At 39.5% G+C, this 18147-nt stretch overlaps 1 protein-coding gene across 19 annotated transcripts in view; it reads right to left on the bottom strand.

Moving 5' to 3' along the window:
- Positions 1-18147, bottom strand: part of neb (nebulin) — a 299811-nt gene that overhangs the window by 1653 nt on the left and 280011 nt on the right. For all 19 annotated transcript variants that reach the window (XM_060827055.1, XM_060827069.1, XM_060827066.1 and 16 more), the window contains 7 exons: positions 18018-18110; positions 16803-16895; positions 14720-14827; positions 8040-8223; positions 3675-3767; positions 2959-3105; positions 242-348 (listed from right to left, as the gene is read on the bottom strand). In XM_060827055.1, the coding sequence (XP_060683038.1) occupies positions 242-348; positions 2959-3105; positions 3675-3767; positions 8040-8223; positions 14720-14827; positions 16803-16895; positions 18018-18110 (825 nt within the window). The remainder of the gene's footprint in view (positions 1-241; positions 349-2958; positions 3106-3674; positions 3768-8039; positions 8224-14719; positions 14828-16802; positions 16896-18017; positions 18111-18147) is intronic.

Raw genomic sequence — 18147 nt, 5'->3', positions numbered from 1 at the left:
CCATTCTCTTTGGCGATAGAAAACATCTCTTGGTTGATTTAGGAAACACGTAGGAATAGTATGCCATACTCTCGTAAGAACAGCACAATTGCATCATGACTGACCAGAAAACCACATGTAACTTCTAAGACTGGATGTTGCAAGAGTTGAAAGTACTTAAGTTTGCATCCACACTACTTCCACCACTACCATATTATTTGCTGTGCAATATAAATTTAGGTTTGATGCATCAGCCACTTACGCCAGTTGTTGAAGGGTGAGAGGGAATGGATGACACTGTGGTCTGCTGTGTAGCAACAGAGGATGATCTCTGCTGTGGCAGGACAGTGGTTTTGGTGTGTTGGTAGCCTAGAATAAACCAGAGAAAAAAAAAAAATCGGTGTTAGAAAGCTGATGCCAATTAATGCACAAATAGTTTCTTCGATAGGCAGCTTTTAAATAATTATTTCAGCTGCAGTTCAAGATGTACCATTCTGTATTTTCTTTTTAGAAAAGAGATTTACAATTGCAAACCTTTCCAGTTACCAGGAAACATTTCAATTGCAAAGGTCTAGTCTACACCTAAGTGTAGTGAACTAACTGATTCTATAAATCTAGATTTTAGTTGTCAGTTAAACAATGCAGAAACAGATGCTTCAGTCTAACTCATCCAAACTGACTAGATATTCTAAATTAATCTAGTCCCATTTGTCAGCATTTGGCCCCTATCCCTCCAATCCCTTCCTATTTATTTATCTATCCAAGTGACTTTAAAATGTTGTAATTGTGCCAGCTTCCACCACTTCCTCTGGCAACTCATTACATTCACACACCACCCTCTGTGTGAAAAAGTGCCCCTCAGCTCCCTTTTTAAATCTTTGCCCTCTCACCTAAACCTCTGCCCTCTACTTTTGGACTCCCCTACTTTGGTAAAAAGACCTTGGCTATTCACCCTATCCATGCCCCTCATGATTTTATAAACCTCTATAAGGTCACCCCTCAGCCTCCAGGGAAAACAGGCCCAGCCTATTCAGCCTCTCGCTTTGGCTCAAACCCTCCAATTCTTGTAAATCTTTCCTGAACCCTTTCAAGTCACATCTTTCTTATAACAGGGAGACCAGAACTGAACACAGTATTCTAAAAGTAGCCTAACCAATGTCCTGCACAGCCCTAGCATGCTATCCCAACTCCTATAGGAGTTGACTAATAAAGGCAACGAGCCAAACACTACCTTCACCACCTTGTCTACCTGCAACTGAACTTTCAAGGGACTATGCACTTACACTTACATTCCTAGGTCTCTTTCTTTGGCAGCACTCTCCAAGACCATACCATAGTGGTGCCTTGGTTTGCCTTATCAAAATGCAACATCTCATGGTTGTCTAAATTAAATTCCATTTGCCACTTCCTTGCTCATTGGCTCATCTGGTCAAGGTCCCATTGTACTGAGGTAACCACCTTTGCTATCCACTATACCATCAATTTTGGTGTCATCTGCAAACCTACTAACCATACCTCCTATGGTCAAATCCAAACTTCATGCATTTCATCTCCATTAGAACAAAGAACAGTATAGAATAGGAACCAGCCCTTTGGTCCATCAAGACTGCGCTGACACATAGTGCCTTAAACTAAAAATGTTTTGCCTGTACGTGGTCATTATCCTTCCATTCCCTGCTTATTCATGTCTGGCAAGATGCCTCATAAATGTTGCTACTGTAAGCACATCCACCATTACCTGACAGTGAATTACAGGCACTTACCACCTGTGTGAGAAAATCCTGCCTCTCACACCACCTTCAAACTTAACCACCTTTTATCCTAAACCTATATCCCCTAGTAATTGACATTTCTACCCTGGGAAGAAGACTCCGACTGTCCATTCTATCCATGACTCCCATAATTTGTAAACTTCTGTCAATATATTTGCCACTGAAACCTAAATATCTCTGATGTTTAGATGCTCGGAAGCTTCCAAGATACAATCTCATTCTTGACATTGGTTAAGAAGTGAATTATCACTGTCATCAAGGAGTGTATGGGGAAAACTGTCGTTCACAGGATTGTCTGTCAAGTTGCCAAATTTTCTGTCAAATGATATACAAGTACACCCAAGAGCCCAAGGTTTCCCCAAATGGGGGTCATGATTTAGAGATGCCGGTGTTGGACTGGGGTTTACAAAGTTAAAAATCACACAACACAAGGTTATAGTCCAACAGGTTTAGTTGGAAACACTAGCTTTTGGAGCACCGCTCCTTCATCAGGTGGTTATGGAGGACACAATTGCTATAAATTGCTACAAATTCTGTGCCTTACAACTGTGTCCTCCACAACCACCTGATGAAGGAGCACACTTTGAAAGCTAGTGCGCTTCCAATTAAACTTGTTGGACTATAACCTGGTGCTGTGTGATTTTTAACCAAATGGGAGTGAGTACCTCAAATTAGGTCAATTTTCAAGACATGAATTGAAGTTACAGAATAAAAAAAGGAAGCACTAATCTAACCAGACCAATCTTCCCTCTTAGGTGTTTCATAGATTCATACAGAGCAGAAAGGTGCCTTTGAGTCTACACTGATGTAACTACCAGTAAAAGGTGCGATAATCCCAATTTCCTGCACTTGTCCCAAATTCTTGAATGTTGTGATATCTTGAAGTAGTCACCCAAATTTTTTTTAATGTTTTCAGCCTCCACCACCTTCCCAGGCAGTGCATTATAGATATTCCACCACTCACTGAGTGAAAACTTTTCTTTCCCCACATCTCTTCTGAGTCTCCTGTCCCTTCTCCCAGCCTTCAGTCTAATGAGTTATGTCGTATGTTTAATATGGAAACCTTTCTTCTGGTTCGTAACACATGAAACTCTTAAAACCTGGTGATGAGTTATAAACTAAAAGAAGAGCATTAAACAAGGGAATAAATGGCTTGCAACATTTTCCAAATACTGTGGTACTAAAATCAAGTAAATTGGTCACAAACTAGTGGTGGTTGTCTGGAAGAAGTTGTTTCCATTGTAGTAAGTAATGGTCTGGTCAGGTTCGGAGAGTTCTGATTTCTCATCTCCGCCACTCAGGCTCAGAGCGCTAGCAGAGCGTGAGTGCTCCCGGCTGCGACGCTGGGCTTGAACTGGAAGCAAGAACATTGGAGTAAGTGAATAAATAGCTGCAAAAGATACATAGACATTTTAGTCTCTTAAAACACAAACAAATTGTTTTGTTTCTCTCCAGATTTTCTTTTAAATTGGCCTGCTCAGATGGGTCTGAAGCAAATAAGATGTGAGGCCAAGCTTTCTGGTCCAGAGGTAGGGAAACTACCACTAGATATCTAAGATTTACTTCCCATTTCTATTTCCAATTTCTTCAATTCTATTATAATCAGACTTCTGAAATTTCATCAAATTTGACTGGCTGATATTTGCTTTAAGATTTATGGTAAATCTGGGCTAGTTGCTTTATTATCGAATAAAAAATGAGGTCTGCAGATGCTGGAGATCACAGCTGAAAATGTGTTGCTGGTTAAAGCACAGCAGGTTATTCCTGAGATGCTACCTAACCTGCTGTGCTTTAACCAGCAACACATTTTCAGCTAGTTGCTTTATTCCAAACAAATCATCAGTCTTTGAGTAACAAAGTCCTGCTTCATAACACATCCTACAAAGTAGTTGGTTATAAAGAATAGAACTAACAGGGACTTACTGCTTAGCATGTGCAAACTCCTGGACTGAATGTTGTCTTCAGCTGGATCATAATCAAACACTGAGCCAGGGTTGGTGCGCCACACACGCAGATCTGTCGAAGATTTAGAGGGTTAGATGGACAATAAGTTTTTACTTTACATTATTTCATTATTCCTGCTGTAATCATAGAGCTGTACAACTGGACAACAGACCCTTCACTCCAACCACTCCATGCCAACAATAATCTCAAACTAAGCTAGTCCCACCTGCCATGCTCCTGCCCCATATCCCTCCAAACTTTTCCCAATTCGTGTACTCATCCATGTGTCTTTTAAGCATTGTAATTGTATCCATATCCACCATCTCCTCAGGAAGTTCATTCCACTCATTGAATCATGTCTGGCAAAATTTAGTAAGTTTAATTTTTTTTATTCAATCACGGGATGTGGATGTTACTGGCCAGGCCTGCATTTATTGCCCATCCCCAATTGCCCAGAGGGCAGTTAAGTGTCAATCACATTGCTGTGGATCTGGAGTCACATGAAGGCCTGACCAGGTGAGGACAACAGATTCCTTTCTTAAAGGACAGGAGTGAAGCAGACTCTTTTTTTTCTGACAGTCAACTGCAGTTTCATGGTTATCATTAGGCTCTTATTAATTCCAGACTTGGATTGAATTCAGCTTCCACCATTTGCCAAGGCAGGATTCGAACCTGGGTCCATAGAACTTTATCAGAGTAAGGAAAAGATTGAAATCAGAAATACACATGAAACAAATGAATGGATGGCTGATTCCTGTGCAAATAAGTGGTGTTGAAATTGCAACAGGAGAAATAGATTGTCAGGACAATGTTGATCCTCCATGCATTTGCTCTGTTTCCAAATCCCTACCTCCCATTTTCTCAATCATGGACTAAATTTATTTCTAACCATTAACATGTTTAGTCACTGTGCGTGTGTGTGAGGGTGTGGGGTACAAGATTATCATACAAGAGAGACTGGTCAAAGTGTAGGTGAAAACTACAATTAGGTGTTCAATAAACGTATAGCCACACAAGAAGATACAGACCCAATGGTCTGTATCATGACCATATCTCATTAACATTCCAGTTTCCTTAATTTTCTAAATGTTTTGGTTTTACAGATACTCCCAACTTTCAACTAGTGAAGCTGCAGGTTAGTTGGTTGAAATGTAAAACAAATCTAATGCAGGTGCACACTGATTTTTCAAAGAGATCACATTATAATTTCCTCCCTTTTAATCCACAATATGAATTGCATAGATAAATAGAAACATCTTAACTTTAAATTAACTTTTATAAATGGAAGAAAAATATATCTGAATATTTGAAAGAAATAAGATTCATTATTTATTTATAATTACACCTGGCATTGTGCAAGATCAAAGATAAATGGACTTATCTACAATATAACACATTATTCAATTTCCACATCAGGAAGAAACAAAGATTTGTATACCTTGTGTCTTTCACTGTGTCTCACACCTGCACACACACACAATATGGGTGCTGGGAAAAATAAGCACTACCACAGTTAGGCAGTAGCATAGGGGTAAAGGAGAGAAAATATATATAACCAGGAGATTTAAAGTCCCCTCAGTTTCGGGCACTGACTCTGAGCTGGCTGGTGCCACAGTGTGCTTCTGCTATATGAAAATATATAACACATTGTTTTTGGACACCATTTGTAGTGATTGAAAAAATAAAATTACTTCATTGAATTATATGGTATGTCATTAAGGTCTTGGATTTGAATTGTGCAATTTGAATTGTAAAATTCTCCACATATTTCAATTTAAAAGATTAAAACAGTAATGGGTATTGTCTAATAAATACTCAGATTGTTAAGTGGTTGCAATATTCTGCTGCAAAATGCATTTGAGCGCTGCAAGTCTGACAATATCTATTAATAAAGGGTCTGAATTGGTTGCATGGAGCTGTAACAGAATCATAAATAGTAAGAGACCCATCATGCTAATACTGGAGCAAGCTCTTCCCTTAGTCATAATATCCCTGTCCCTGAGTCAGAAGATGCAGAGTGTTTGATCCCTACACCAGACAGTTCTAGTGCCTGGAGACCAGAGCATGGTTGAGAATTGATGTGTCCAAATTGTACGGTTACTGGGAGATCAGACATCTCTTCTGTCATATGGAACTAGTTACCTTATTGGCTGATAAGAAGATCGTTATGACCCTGGAGAGAGAGTATTCATGGGTTCACCTTTCTTAATTTGAATCAATCTCTAAATCTTCTCATTACTGAAGACTGAGAAATGTAAAAATTGTAAAATCCAAATACCCAGTACTTTTTAAAAATCATGAGCCAGCCTGCAATTCCTATATGAACCACTGGGTGACAGTGAAGGAATCAGTTTGGGCTACATGTACAGTACAAAGTGGTGGAGGAAAGTGAGTGTTTTAAACATATAGTATGGATGCAATCCTAATGTTCCTGGAAAGAGCCAAAGTATTTGAGATATTTAACTGTCTTGTCCACCCAACAGGCCTGAGAACCTGAGTTTTGGAAGGTAGCCAGTGTCTTCAGCAGAACCCCCGAATCCCTTTTCTAAGACGACAAGATTGTGTTCACAAACCTGCCTTACCTTGGTCCAATAATTCTCAGTTCACCTCACTCATTAAGACTGACTTTTACTCGGTTGAAACACCCGGTCACTGCAAATAACTACTTCTTCCATCCCCTATCCCCTGCTCTCATCTCCTAACCTATCAGAATACCTCAAGACCTTCTTCATTCAGAAATCTTACCAGTCCTCCCCAAAGTGGCCATTTGCTGTCCTCCTTCCACCCCCTCCTCACTACTCTAATGCCATCTTTCCCTGAATGTTTCCCAGTCCAGTCTCACTCTCAAATCTATCATTCCCTCCCACTCCTCTTTTTTCCCACTCCCAGCCTTTATCTCCTGTCATTTACTCCTGCATCTGTCCTCTTCCTTTACCTCGCCCTGCATTTGATATTCTTCTTGGAGCTGATGTAGCTCACGGTGACTTATTAAAATATGAAGGAGCAGAATGAATTAATCATCTACACATCTGTATCGGGCAAAACGTATGAATTATTTACTAGTCAGGAGAATTCATTTATTATTTGTCAACCAAGGTGAGGGCAATTCATTATTTATACCTCAATAATCTATAGTTACTACAGTAACGTTGGAATGAAGTACATTTGTAGAATTAAGGAATAGGAACGTATTCAATCGTCACTACAGCTGTACAGTGCTACATATTGAATTCATATTTTTCTTGCAGAACGTATATCTCAGAAGTATCTTCCGAGATATGTAGTAGTCAGCAGTGGAATCAAATATGTACAATACCTGCAATATCCAGAAGAATAGTCAGGAAAAATATGAGAGTAATATTATTAATAAAGGTATGGAAATTAAATAACATTGTTTATGGTGAAAACATCACATGGGAAATGTAAGTCACCCAAATCAGAGATAGCTGTAAAATCCTGTGTTGAAAAGATAGCAATTTTTGTGTGCCAGATAAGGTAATGTGGCAAAGGCAATGTTCTTAAATGCATTACTTGCTTCGAAAACATTAAACATCAACTTTATTTATTCATTTGTGCGACACTGGCTGGACAGTATGGCGGCACTGAGGCCTCACTGTGGAGTTTGCACGTTCTCCTGTGTCTGTGTGGGTTTCCTCTGGGTGCTCCAGTTTCGTCCCACAGTCCAAAGATGTGCAGGTCAGGTGAATTAGCCATGCTAAATTGCCCAGTGTTAGGTGAATTAGTCAGAGGGAGATGGGTCCAGGTGGGTTACTCTTCAGAGGGTTGGTATGGACTTGTTGGGCAAAAGGGCTTGTTTCCACACTGTAGGGGAATCTTGAATTAGTGCTAATCCCTAATTGCCCTTGAGAAGGTGGTGGTGTGCTGCCTTCTTGAACTTATATGGCTTTATTAACAGCTCCACCATTCAATTAGATCACAGCTGATCTGAATCTCAACTCCATTTATTTGCTTTACTTCCATGTCCCTTGATACCATCAACTGATAAAACTCCATTGAGTACACCTTGAAAGCTCCAGCCCTCACACAGATATATGGAGAGAGAATTTGATTTCAACCACCTTTTTTGTGGAACAAGTGATTTTCCTAATTCGCCTCGTGTATAATCCAGCTGTAATTTTAAGATGTTGTGCCTTTGTTTTTGGCTCCCCATCAGAGGGGAAGAGTTTCTCACATCTACCCTTATCAACTCCTTTTAACATTTTAAACATTTTGATAAGATGGCACCCACAATCACCTGAAGCCAAAGCTAGTTTACACAGTGCTTTGATTTTTTAGGTCATGGTTGTAATAGAAGCTACAGAGGTGTTCAAAGCAGTCACCAACCTGTGAGGCTCTCTGCTTCATTTTCCACACGTCGCCTCTGCATCTCTACAACCCGTCTTTGGATGCCGCGGTAGCTGATGTCACTGAAGTCTTGCATGTTTTTCTTTACGCGCTCAGTAATGGGATCAGTGACTACAGACGTGAAGCTTCCCTTGGTCTTCTCAAAGTCTTCATGGTATTTTACCTTTGAAGTTGGAAAATACTTAGCAAACGAAGTAATTCCTACCTTCTTAAAATAGGTCAGTCAATGGAACAAGCAACAAAAGCCAGCATCTCCTACAAGGTACACTGTTCCCTCTGCAAGGCAAGAGAGACTGCAAGAGAAGATGTCAGTCTCCAATATGCTCTCATGTTCTGAAGTGGGGCAATCAAATGCATGTAAATGTAGCCTTATATGTGTGAGAGATGTCTTTGCTTCATTGATATGCTACTGTACAGAAATGAACTGCATTTTTGACTATGTATATATACAAAGATTTTTTATGAATAAAGTACATTTTAAAATTTAAAAAAGGCTGCTATTGAGGTGCAGTGGGAAAGACCACCGTCTTCCTACTGAAGTGGGAGTCCATTCAAATATCAGACCCTCCTAATGCCTCAAATACATGTAAATATAGTCTACTTCAAGAGATGCCTTTGGTTTGTTTGGATAGAGATGATATGCTACTGTGTAGAACTGAACTGTGTTTGTGACTATGATATTTTTTATGAATACACTATATTTTTGACATAACAAAGTTAGACTCCACAAAATGATGACAGTGGTAGAATATGACCAATTAAGATGAAGTGGCAAGTAAAAAGAAATTACATGTCAATTGCAAAATGTTATTGCAACTAGGTTCAAAGCAGTGGAGTAGGGACTGTTCCAAGTCCATTCCAAATGGTTCCTGATCTGAACCATAACAAGTACAGAGGAATCTCGGTTATCTGAATATCAGTTATCCGAATTTCAGATTATCTGAAGAAAGTCTTGAAGTCCTGATAGAAACATTACATCAAAGAGGTGTTTCAACACTGATTACATCTTTTGTTTACAGTGATTAAATATGAACCCGGATTACTGAAATACTGCCGAGAGCACTTTCCCTGGAGTTCTTCACAGGGGTGTATCCTAAACTCCCCTTCCCCAGATAATCTCTCCAACATTGTCCTGTACAGGGCAAAGGTGGAACTTGTCAAAAGGTTGCAATAAGAAGGTGTGGATACATGTGTGCTTTTTGAGACTCTTCCCCCCCACCAAAAAAGCAGCAGCAGTCTTGTTGTTGTAAGTGTTCAGTCCAGCGGCCTTGGGGGGAGGGGGTAGCCAGGGCGGATGGGGGCAAGGTTGGATGGGGTTGGGGGGCAGACGGAGGGTGGGGGTGGGAGCGGATAGGGGATGGGAGCTCACGTGTGGTGTGCTGCTGCCTAGTGTTCTGAACTCGAGCAGACGTAGCAAGTGCTCACGGTGTCAATCCCATTGAACTGATGGGGGGGGAGGGGGGGTTTGCAGGGGTAGGATTCGGCAATGCTGCAGGTCCCTTACACACAAAAGTGTGTGTCTGCTCAGAAACAAACCCTGAGACAGAGGGGGAGCAAGGCAGGCAGAGTGAGGAAAAAGGAAACTTCAGAAATCTCTGGGCCCCAGAGAAGAGGCATTGAATCAATTAACTGAATTATCGATTATCCAAACGAAATACTGCCCATTATCTCATTCGGATAATCGGGGTTCCTCTGTATAGAGTATGGGAGATCATTAGCATTACTGATTACTGGGCAATCAGTAGTAACGGCCTACCATCAGTAATATGGCAACTAGTGTTGAAGTCTTTGTTTTTAAATTAAAAGCTATGTGACCACATGGAAAAGGAAAAAAGGAGAATTTTAAAACACATCCACTACAAAACATAAGGAAAACAAAGTTGTAAATTAATACATTAATATTCTTTACTATAATTCCTTTATCAACTATGTTTTTTTAAACACACACTTCCTATTATTCTACAACTCAAATATCCGACTCCATAATTCACGTGTTTCCACGGAATTAGTTTTAGGATGTAAAATGTTAACTGTAGATGAATGGAAACATTAGGCTGAGGAATTGGTAAACAGAGCTGAGTTAATTATAGTTCAAAGGGTCATCCATGTTTATTTAATGAAGTTAAAATTTAATAAGATAAACCAATTGACTTTCTTTTGAGTTTCTTGATAGAAACAAGACTTTGATAATTGTCTTTGTAAGGAATTTAAATTATTCATGCTGTTCCCAGCGCAGACTGGCTAAGAACATCTTTGAAAATAAGAGAACCTCTTGGAAGAATCAAGGAGTCTGAAGACAGGGCAATTATGCCCATTAAAGATATAATCATGTGCCTCACAAAGTATGGATTGCTTTGAAAAGGAAAGATATGTAATTCACATTTCTGTTTTGAATATTCCTCATATGCCACATTGCCATGAATGTCGACTCTGGGGAGACAACATTTCTTAGATGTAATTTATCAGTGGAAGAGTTTGCACCCAGAAGCAGGCAGTTAGCAGGAGTGGAGGATATCAACTAACATGAGTTGTGGGAATGAAAGAGATAAATGTTAGCAAGACCTACAGTGTAAACAGAGAAAATACATCAATTATTTGAGATATGTATAGTAGCTGGTGTTCAACTTAGAGACAAAGTTTGAGGGAAAAAGAGGCTGGAAGATTTTCCTAGGTTAATAGAAGAGGAAAATATCTACAGTAACCCTCAAAATGAAAATAATCTTGGAGAATGTAGTGAAACCTAAGCATGAGTTGAGAAGTCCATAGTTGTGAGTTTTGAAGAAAAGTTGGCAGATTGTTTAATCAAATGCCAATAAAAAGATCCCATGAAATTTTGTACTTCAGAGAAAAGCTAGAAGAGGGGACAAACTGAAATGAATTTCAGAGAGCTGTGGATACTTGGATTTGTCCTTAGGCCTGAACTGAAAATGTGTTGCTGGAAAAGCGCAGCAGGTCAGGCGGCATCCAAGGAGCAGGAGAATCAATGTTTCGGGCATGAGCCCTTCTTTCCTGAAGAAGGGCTCATGCCCAGAACGGTGATTCTCCTGCTCCTTGGATGCTGCCTGACCTGCTGCGCTTTTCCAGCAACACATTTTCAGCTCTGGTCTCCATCATCTGCAGTCCTGACTTTCTCCTTAGGCCTGAACAAAACTATCTTGTTAGAAATATTTGCTTTGCTTGTGGAATGGACCAATACATCTGATAAGCAAATAAATTCTAATGGGAGTTATTGGATTATGAGCATAAAATTCATTCAAATTTGTATAACTTCTTGCAGGCTGTTAACTGCAATGGAAATATTAAGTATTTCACATTCATTTTGTTTTAACTTGAAGTGTGATAGGAACAATAGTAGATAAGGTGACTTTGTGTTGCTTTATTACTTTATTGAAGTGAACTTGGTTTATATCTGGATTGTTGTTCACTGACAGGTCTAAAACTACAAGTTTGTTTGCTTGCCTTTACTGGTCAGTGCATTGAGTATAGGAGTTGATAGGTCATGTTGTGTCTGTACAGCACATTGGTTTGGCCATTTTTGGAGTATTGCGTACAATTCTGGATTCCCTCCTATAGGAAGGATGTGAAACTTGAAAAGGTTCAGAAAAGATTAACAAGGATGTTGTCAGGGTTGGAGGGTTTGAGCTATAGGAAGAGGTTGGGACTATTTTGCATGGAGTGTCGGAGGCTGAGTGGCGACCTTACAGAGGTTTATAAAATCATGAGGGGCATGTATAAGATAAACAGACATGGTCTTTTCTCTGGGGTGGGGGAATCCAAAACTAGAGGGCATAGGTTTACGGTGAGAGGGGGAAGATTTAAAAAGGGACATGAAGGGCACCTTTTTCACACAGAGGATGGTGCATGTTTGGAATGAGCTGCCAGAGGAAGTGGCAGCTGGTACAATTACAACATTTAAAAGGAATCTGGAAGAGTATATGAATAGGAAACATTTAGAGGGATACGGTTTAAATGCTGGCAAATGGGACTAGATTTATTTAGGATGTCTGATCAGCATGGATGAGCTGGACCAAAGGATCATTTTCTATGCTGTACATCTCTATGACTCTATTAAAGTCCACAAAATCCTTGGTCTATGCTATAATAGTTAACTCTGGCATAAGTAGAGCAAGACACCAACCATTATAATCACAAAGCAGAGAACCCAACTGGAAAATGTGAGGGCAATGTATAAGGAAAGACTATGTTTGGACTTGAGATGTTGGACTCTGACCACCCTCCTTTGCCAAATCGCCTGTCACCCATTATTAGGCTTGTGTTTTGGAGAATGGAAGCTTTAGCAAGGTACTGAAGCATTAACCCTCATGAATGATCACTTTCTGAAGGTATAAAGTAGAAAAAGGAGAGAAAATTGAAGAATAGTTTTCAGACAAATTTAGTTTCTACTTTATCTTTGATTTATGATATAAAGGTGCTGGAGTTGAACTGGGATGTGCAAAGTTAAAAATCAACTAGGTAAAAAAAATGACTGCAGATGCTGGAAACCAGATTCTGGAGATAGAGTGGTGCTGGAGAAGCACAGCAGTTCAGGCAGCATCTGAGGAGCAGGAAAATCAGACAACACCAGGTTAAAGTCCAACAGGTTTATTTGGAAGTACTAGGTTTTGGAGCACTGCTCCTTCATCAGGCAGCTGTGGAGCAGGATCATGAGACACAGAATTTATAGCAAATGATCAGTGTCATGCACCTAGCTGAAGCAATATATTGAACAAACGTTGATTGCCGTTAAGTCTTTCATCTTTTAGAATGGATTGCAGGTTTTGGTTTATTAATATGTAAATCCCAGAACTTCTTTCAAATCACATTCTCGTGATTGGTTAGATTAGATTACTTACAGTGTGGAAACAGGCCCTTCGGCCCAATAAGTCCACACCGACCCGCCGAAGCGCAACCCACCCATTCCCCTACATTTACTCCTTTGCCTGACACTACAGGCAATTTAGGAGAAAGTGAGGACTGCAGATGTTGGAGACCAGAGTTGAAAAATGTGGTGCTGGAAAAACACAGCAGACCAGGCAGCATCCGATGAGCAGGAGAATCGACATTTCGGGCACACATTCCTGAAGAAGGGCTTATGCCCGAAATGTCGATTCTCCTGCTCCTCAGATGCTGCCTGGTCTGCTGTGTTTTTCCAGCACCACATTTTTCAACTACAGGCAATTTAGCATGGCCAATTCCCTAAACCTGCACATTTTTGGACTGTGGGAGGAAACCGGAGCACCTGGAGGGAACCCACGCAGACACAGGGAGAATGTACAAACTCCACACAGTCAGTCACCTGAGGCGGGAATTGAACCCGGGTCTCTGGCGCTGTGAGGCAGCATTGCTAACCACTGTACCACCATGCTGCCCAAAATAAGTTAAGGTTTTAAAAAAAACAAAAGTGACATCTCAGCTCAGACAATGCATTAAAGGTCTGAAGATAGTGTCTGTCTGTATCCCAATCTTAAGTCAGACTGGTTCTATTCTCAAAGTAGGAATTTATGAGATGTTAAACAGATTGACTGCCTGCAGATTATGTAGTTTTTGAACAAAATAGAATGTATCTGGAATTACAATTCTGCCAATGCACATTCACTCCATAGACTTATTTTGTGTGTGCATGTATATAAAGGAGAGGGAAGCAGAGAGAGAGTATGTGTGTGTTTGTGTGTGGGAGAGAGTGTGAGAGTGGAGTGTGTGTTGTGTGTGTATGGGGGTTGTATATGTGTGTCTGAGAGAGAGTTTGTGCGAGTGTGAGAGTGTCTCACACTTTAGGTGATTCCGCTACACTATACACTCACACATATACATAGTCACACACACACACACAGACCCTATCTCACACACAAGTTCTCTTTCAGACTCATACACACACACACACACACGTCTGCGGGGTGAATCAGCATTTGCAATTCTGAAATTGGAATTGGAGAACCATTCTATTTTGTTCAAAAAGCACACAATCTGCAGGCAATCAATCCACATAACATTTTATAAATTCCTACTTTGGGAATAGAACCTATCTGAATCAAGATTGGGATACAGACAGACTCTAACCTCACACCTTGAATGCATTGTCTGAGCTGAGATGTCACTTTTTTTTATATAAAACCTTAACTTAGCTTGAGAATGTGATTTGAAAGAAGTTTTGGGATTTACATATTAATGAACCAAAACCTGCAACCCATTCTAAAACATGAAAAACTTAACAGCAATCTAGGATTGGCAGCATCCAAGGAGCAGCAGAGTCAACGTTTCAAGTATAAGCTCTACACTGTTTAACTCTGATCTTCAGTATCTGCAGTCCTCACTTTCTCCTAGCAATCCAGGTTTGTTCAACATATTGTATCAGCTGCATGCATGACACGGTGATCTTTTGCTATAAATTCTGTGTCTTATAATTCTTCTCCACAGCCACCTGATGGAGCAGCGCTCAGAAAGTTAGTGCTTCCAAATTAACCTGTTGGACTATAACCTTGTTTTGTGTGAGTTTTAACTTTGATTTATGGAGCACACTGAATATGCTTATGTAATTTTTATTGAGTGTATGCTGCACTTAATACGTAGCTTAATTGGAAGGATAACAAAAAAGTTTTTGGAACATTTTAATAACAACTGAAAAAAACACATGAAGGAGGCAGGCACTGATATTAACTTACCGTTGATATATTGCGCTGAGAATCCCGGACACGTCTCATCTCTGGTGTGTCCAACACATAAGCTGCTCGACCTTGTATTTGCTTCCGGAAGCTGTCAGAGTATAGTATCTGTAAGAGGAAGGGGGAAATTGCTGAACTAGGGTATCTCATTTCTCCATATTTACTTTACCTAGGTGCAGAGTTGTGGTGATGATAGGGTTAGCTGTTTTGTTAGGAATAAGACTTAAGCAAGTTAATGAGATTAATTTTCAATCTTTGGTTTTGAGGTATAAGAGGGAAAAAAAACTTTGCTTCTGACTTATATTATAATGCTATGGGCCTCCTCAGCATGAATGATCTCCAAAAACAATTCGTATTAACAGTGGAGATGAATTTTTAAAGAATTATTTTGTCTATTACACAATATTTTTGCATTTTTACGGGTACTTTTATGTAAAATAAATTTTAAAAATAGCCAATCAAACTAGGACCGTGATTTCATTTATTCACTTATCAAACATGGAAAAGATTTTGCTGCTTAAATTAAAAACATGTTACATAGAAACATAGAAAAATACAGCGCAGTACAGGCCCTTTGGCCCTCGATGTTGCGCCAACCCAAGCCCACCTAACCTACACTAGCCCACTATCCTCCATATGCCTATCCAATGCCCGTTTAAATTCCCATAAAGAGGGAGAGTCCACCACTGCTACTGGCAGGGCATTCCATGAACTCATGACTCACTGTTTCTGGTCTCTGCTGCCAACATTCTTAGCCATAAATTATTTGATTATCCCTCTGTGGTTTACAGAAGGCACCTTGTCCCAGTTTGGTGCTGCCATTGTTTATGAGGTTGGCATTGCAAACTACAAGGACCCTGCACCAAAGAAGGGTGACCTCAGAGGTTTATAAAATCATGAGGGGCATGGATAGGATAAATAGACAAAGCCTTTTCCCTGGGGTGGGGGAGTCCTGAACTAGAGAGCATAGGTTCAGGGTGAGAGGGGAAAGATTTAAAAAGGGATCTAAGGAACAACTTTTTCACACAGAGGGTGGTGTGTGAAGGAATGAGCTGCCCGAGGAAGTAGTGGTGGCTGGTACAATTGCAACATTTAAAAGGCATCTGGATGGGTATATGAATAGGAAGGGTTTTGAGGAATATGGGCCAAATGCTGGCAAAATGGGACTAGATTAGGTTAGGATATCTGGTCGGCACAGACGAGTTGGACCAAAGGTCTGTTTCTATGCTGTACGTCTCTATAACAGGTAAGCATGATAGCAAACAATTTTGTTAAGTTATTCGTCACGAGAATTCTGCTTCCAAAGGATTTGTAGGACATGAAAGCCATAAGATGACATTAAAACAGAGAACATACTATTTATTAGGAATTAGAAAACTAAAAAGAAATGAAAAAGGCACATTCCAAAAGGTAAAAGTGCAAGGAAATGGGGTTGGATTAAGCAGGACCAATTGTTGGACTAGAATGGAATGTCCTTCTGACAAACCGATTTTAGGTGCATTCAAGTCACAATTTAATAGTAAACTGAGTGTTAGAACATAATAAAGATACACATTGGTGGGCACTATGTTTTGTTTTTCTCATCCCTCCCTTTCCTTGTAATCAACTGGCCTGCACACAGATGTAAGGACAAGATTGGGAGAGAGCTCCCAGCTAGCAAGAAAACTAAACACTTCAAGAGTGGGGTCATGAACCAACCACAAAGTTTCATGGGTATTATTTTGTTTCCCATGTTTTTTATAGTGTCTAATTTTCCATGATGTTTTATTTTATTTTGAAAAGCTAAGTAAATGACAGACAACTAAGTAATAACACCTCAATTAAAGATGTCTTTATGTGTTTTCCCTCTCACATTAACAAAATGAGCTGAATTTGAGAGGCACCAATTAAACATCGCATCGCTCTTATGTATAATCTTAGTTTTTTTTTGTCAGTGGGCCTTTGGAGTACCAGTAGTTATAGTAAAAATGCCACGGTCATTATGGTATTAAGAATGAGAAAGGAGGAAAGAAGCATTAGCAAAAAAATAGGGAAAAGTTAGAATGCAAAAGGAAAACAGTGAATATGGTTTTAACTTAAATACCGAGCTAATATTTTCTTGATTGCGTTTAACGCGCTGCATCTCTGGGGTGTACACCACAGCGATTCCTTTACCCAAGTTCTCTTTGTATAAGACCTGCAGAAGCAAAGCACCCAAAATGAAGATTGTGTTCAATACTCACCAGAAATAAAACTCGACGAGGTTAAAAATGAAGGTTGAGAAGTTTAAAAAAATAAGATGTTAACAAAAATTAGTTTCTATTAAAGTAAAAATGAAACAGCTTTAGCGAAAATGTAGTGGATGAGAAAAAGTGGTCAGGACTATGCCAAAACTTGGTTTCAGAGAATGGAATTACCCATTCCTGATTACAAATACTACCCAAGGAGGCAGTCAGAAATTCAAATGCAAGCACTTGCAGTACACTATCTGTACTTTCAATTAGTCTGAATCAAAAATATCTTAGATGGTGTTTATTCTGGAGGTAAAAACAACAATTACATTGCCCAGATAGCAGATAGAACAATCATACACAGATATTTTTAATGAATGAGAATTTATGTTGTTCTGAACATAGGTAGATTAAAGACAAAGTGAATTTGTATTCTGATGTTGGCAAATTTGTTTGCTGCTTTCCTAGTATGCTTTTCTCATGCATGCCCAAGAATATTTGGAATTCAAACTGATATGTGAACTAGGATCATTTCAGATTTCACAGAAGATTATTGTAGCTAGAACCTGTTTGTGCTGATGAAGCAGCAAAGGGCTAATACTGTGTTATAAATAGTTGATTAAAAAAATTGGAACTGAAGATATGGCTTGGCATATCAAGCATTGAGCACTGAATGCAACAGAGAATTGAATTCATCAAATCTCTGAATCCCGAGGAATGCCGATTTCAAAATAGCCTGAATCCAGTGAACAGCTAGTTCGAAAGATGTCAAGTCCAGTGAAGTACTGATTCTGAAAGGGCAACAATATTTTGTGCTACCTTTGATCTTTGGATAACGTTACAGATTGATTTTCTAAAAGTTATTTGAAAAAACAGATTCTGAAAACTGCCTTCTTTCTCTTTAGAGAATCCCTTAAAGTTGGCACAGCCCTGATTTAAACTCCACAAAAAATACTCATTAGAAAAATGTAAATATAAACACACAGGATATTAAGCAAGTGAAAACAATTGAAATGGTGTGACTTGTGTTTAGTGCTGTGGGAAGCTGAAATTACAGGTTAGCACAGAGAATTAAAACCAACAGCTACCGAGCTGATGTTCTTCTGTGTCTCTTTTACACGCTTCACCTCAGGCAGGTCAGAGATTGCAGTTCCTTTCCCAATACCTTCCTTGTATTTGATCTACAGAGTGTGTAGATCAGAAAAGAAAAGGACAACC

The sequence above is a fragment of the Hemiscyllium ocellatum genome, chromosome 7 (assembly GCF_020745735.1).
Source record: "Hemiscyllium ocellatum isolate sHemOce1 chromosome 7, sHemOce1.pat.X.cur, whole genome shotgun sequence".
Taxonomy (NCBI): Eukaryota; Metazoa; Chordata; class Chondrichthyes; order Orectolobiformes; family Hemiscylliidae; genus Hemiscyllium; species Hemiscyllium ocellatum.
This window is presented reverse-complemented; position numbering and strand designations above follow the sequence as displayed.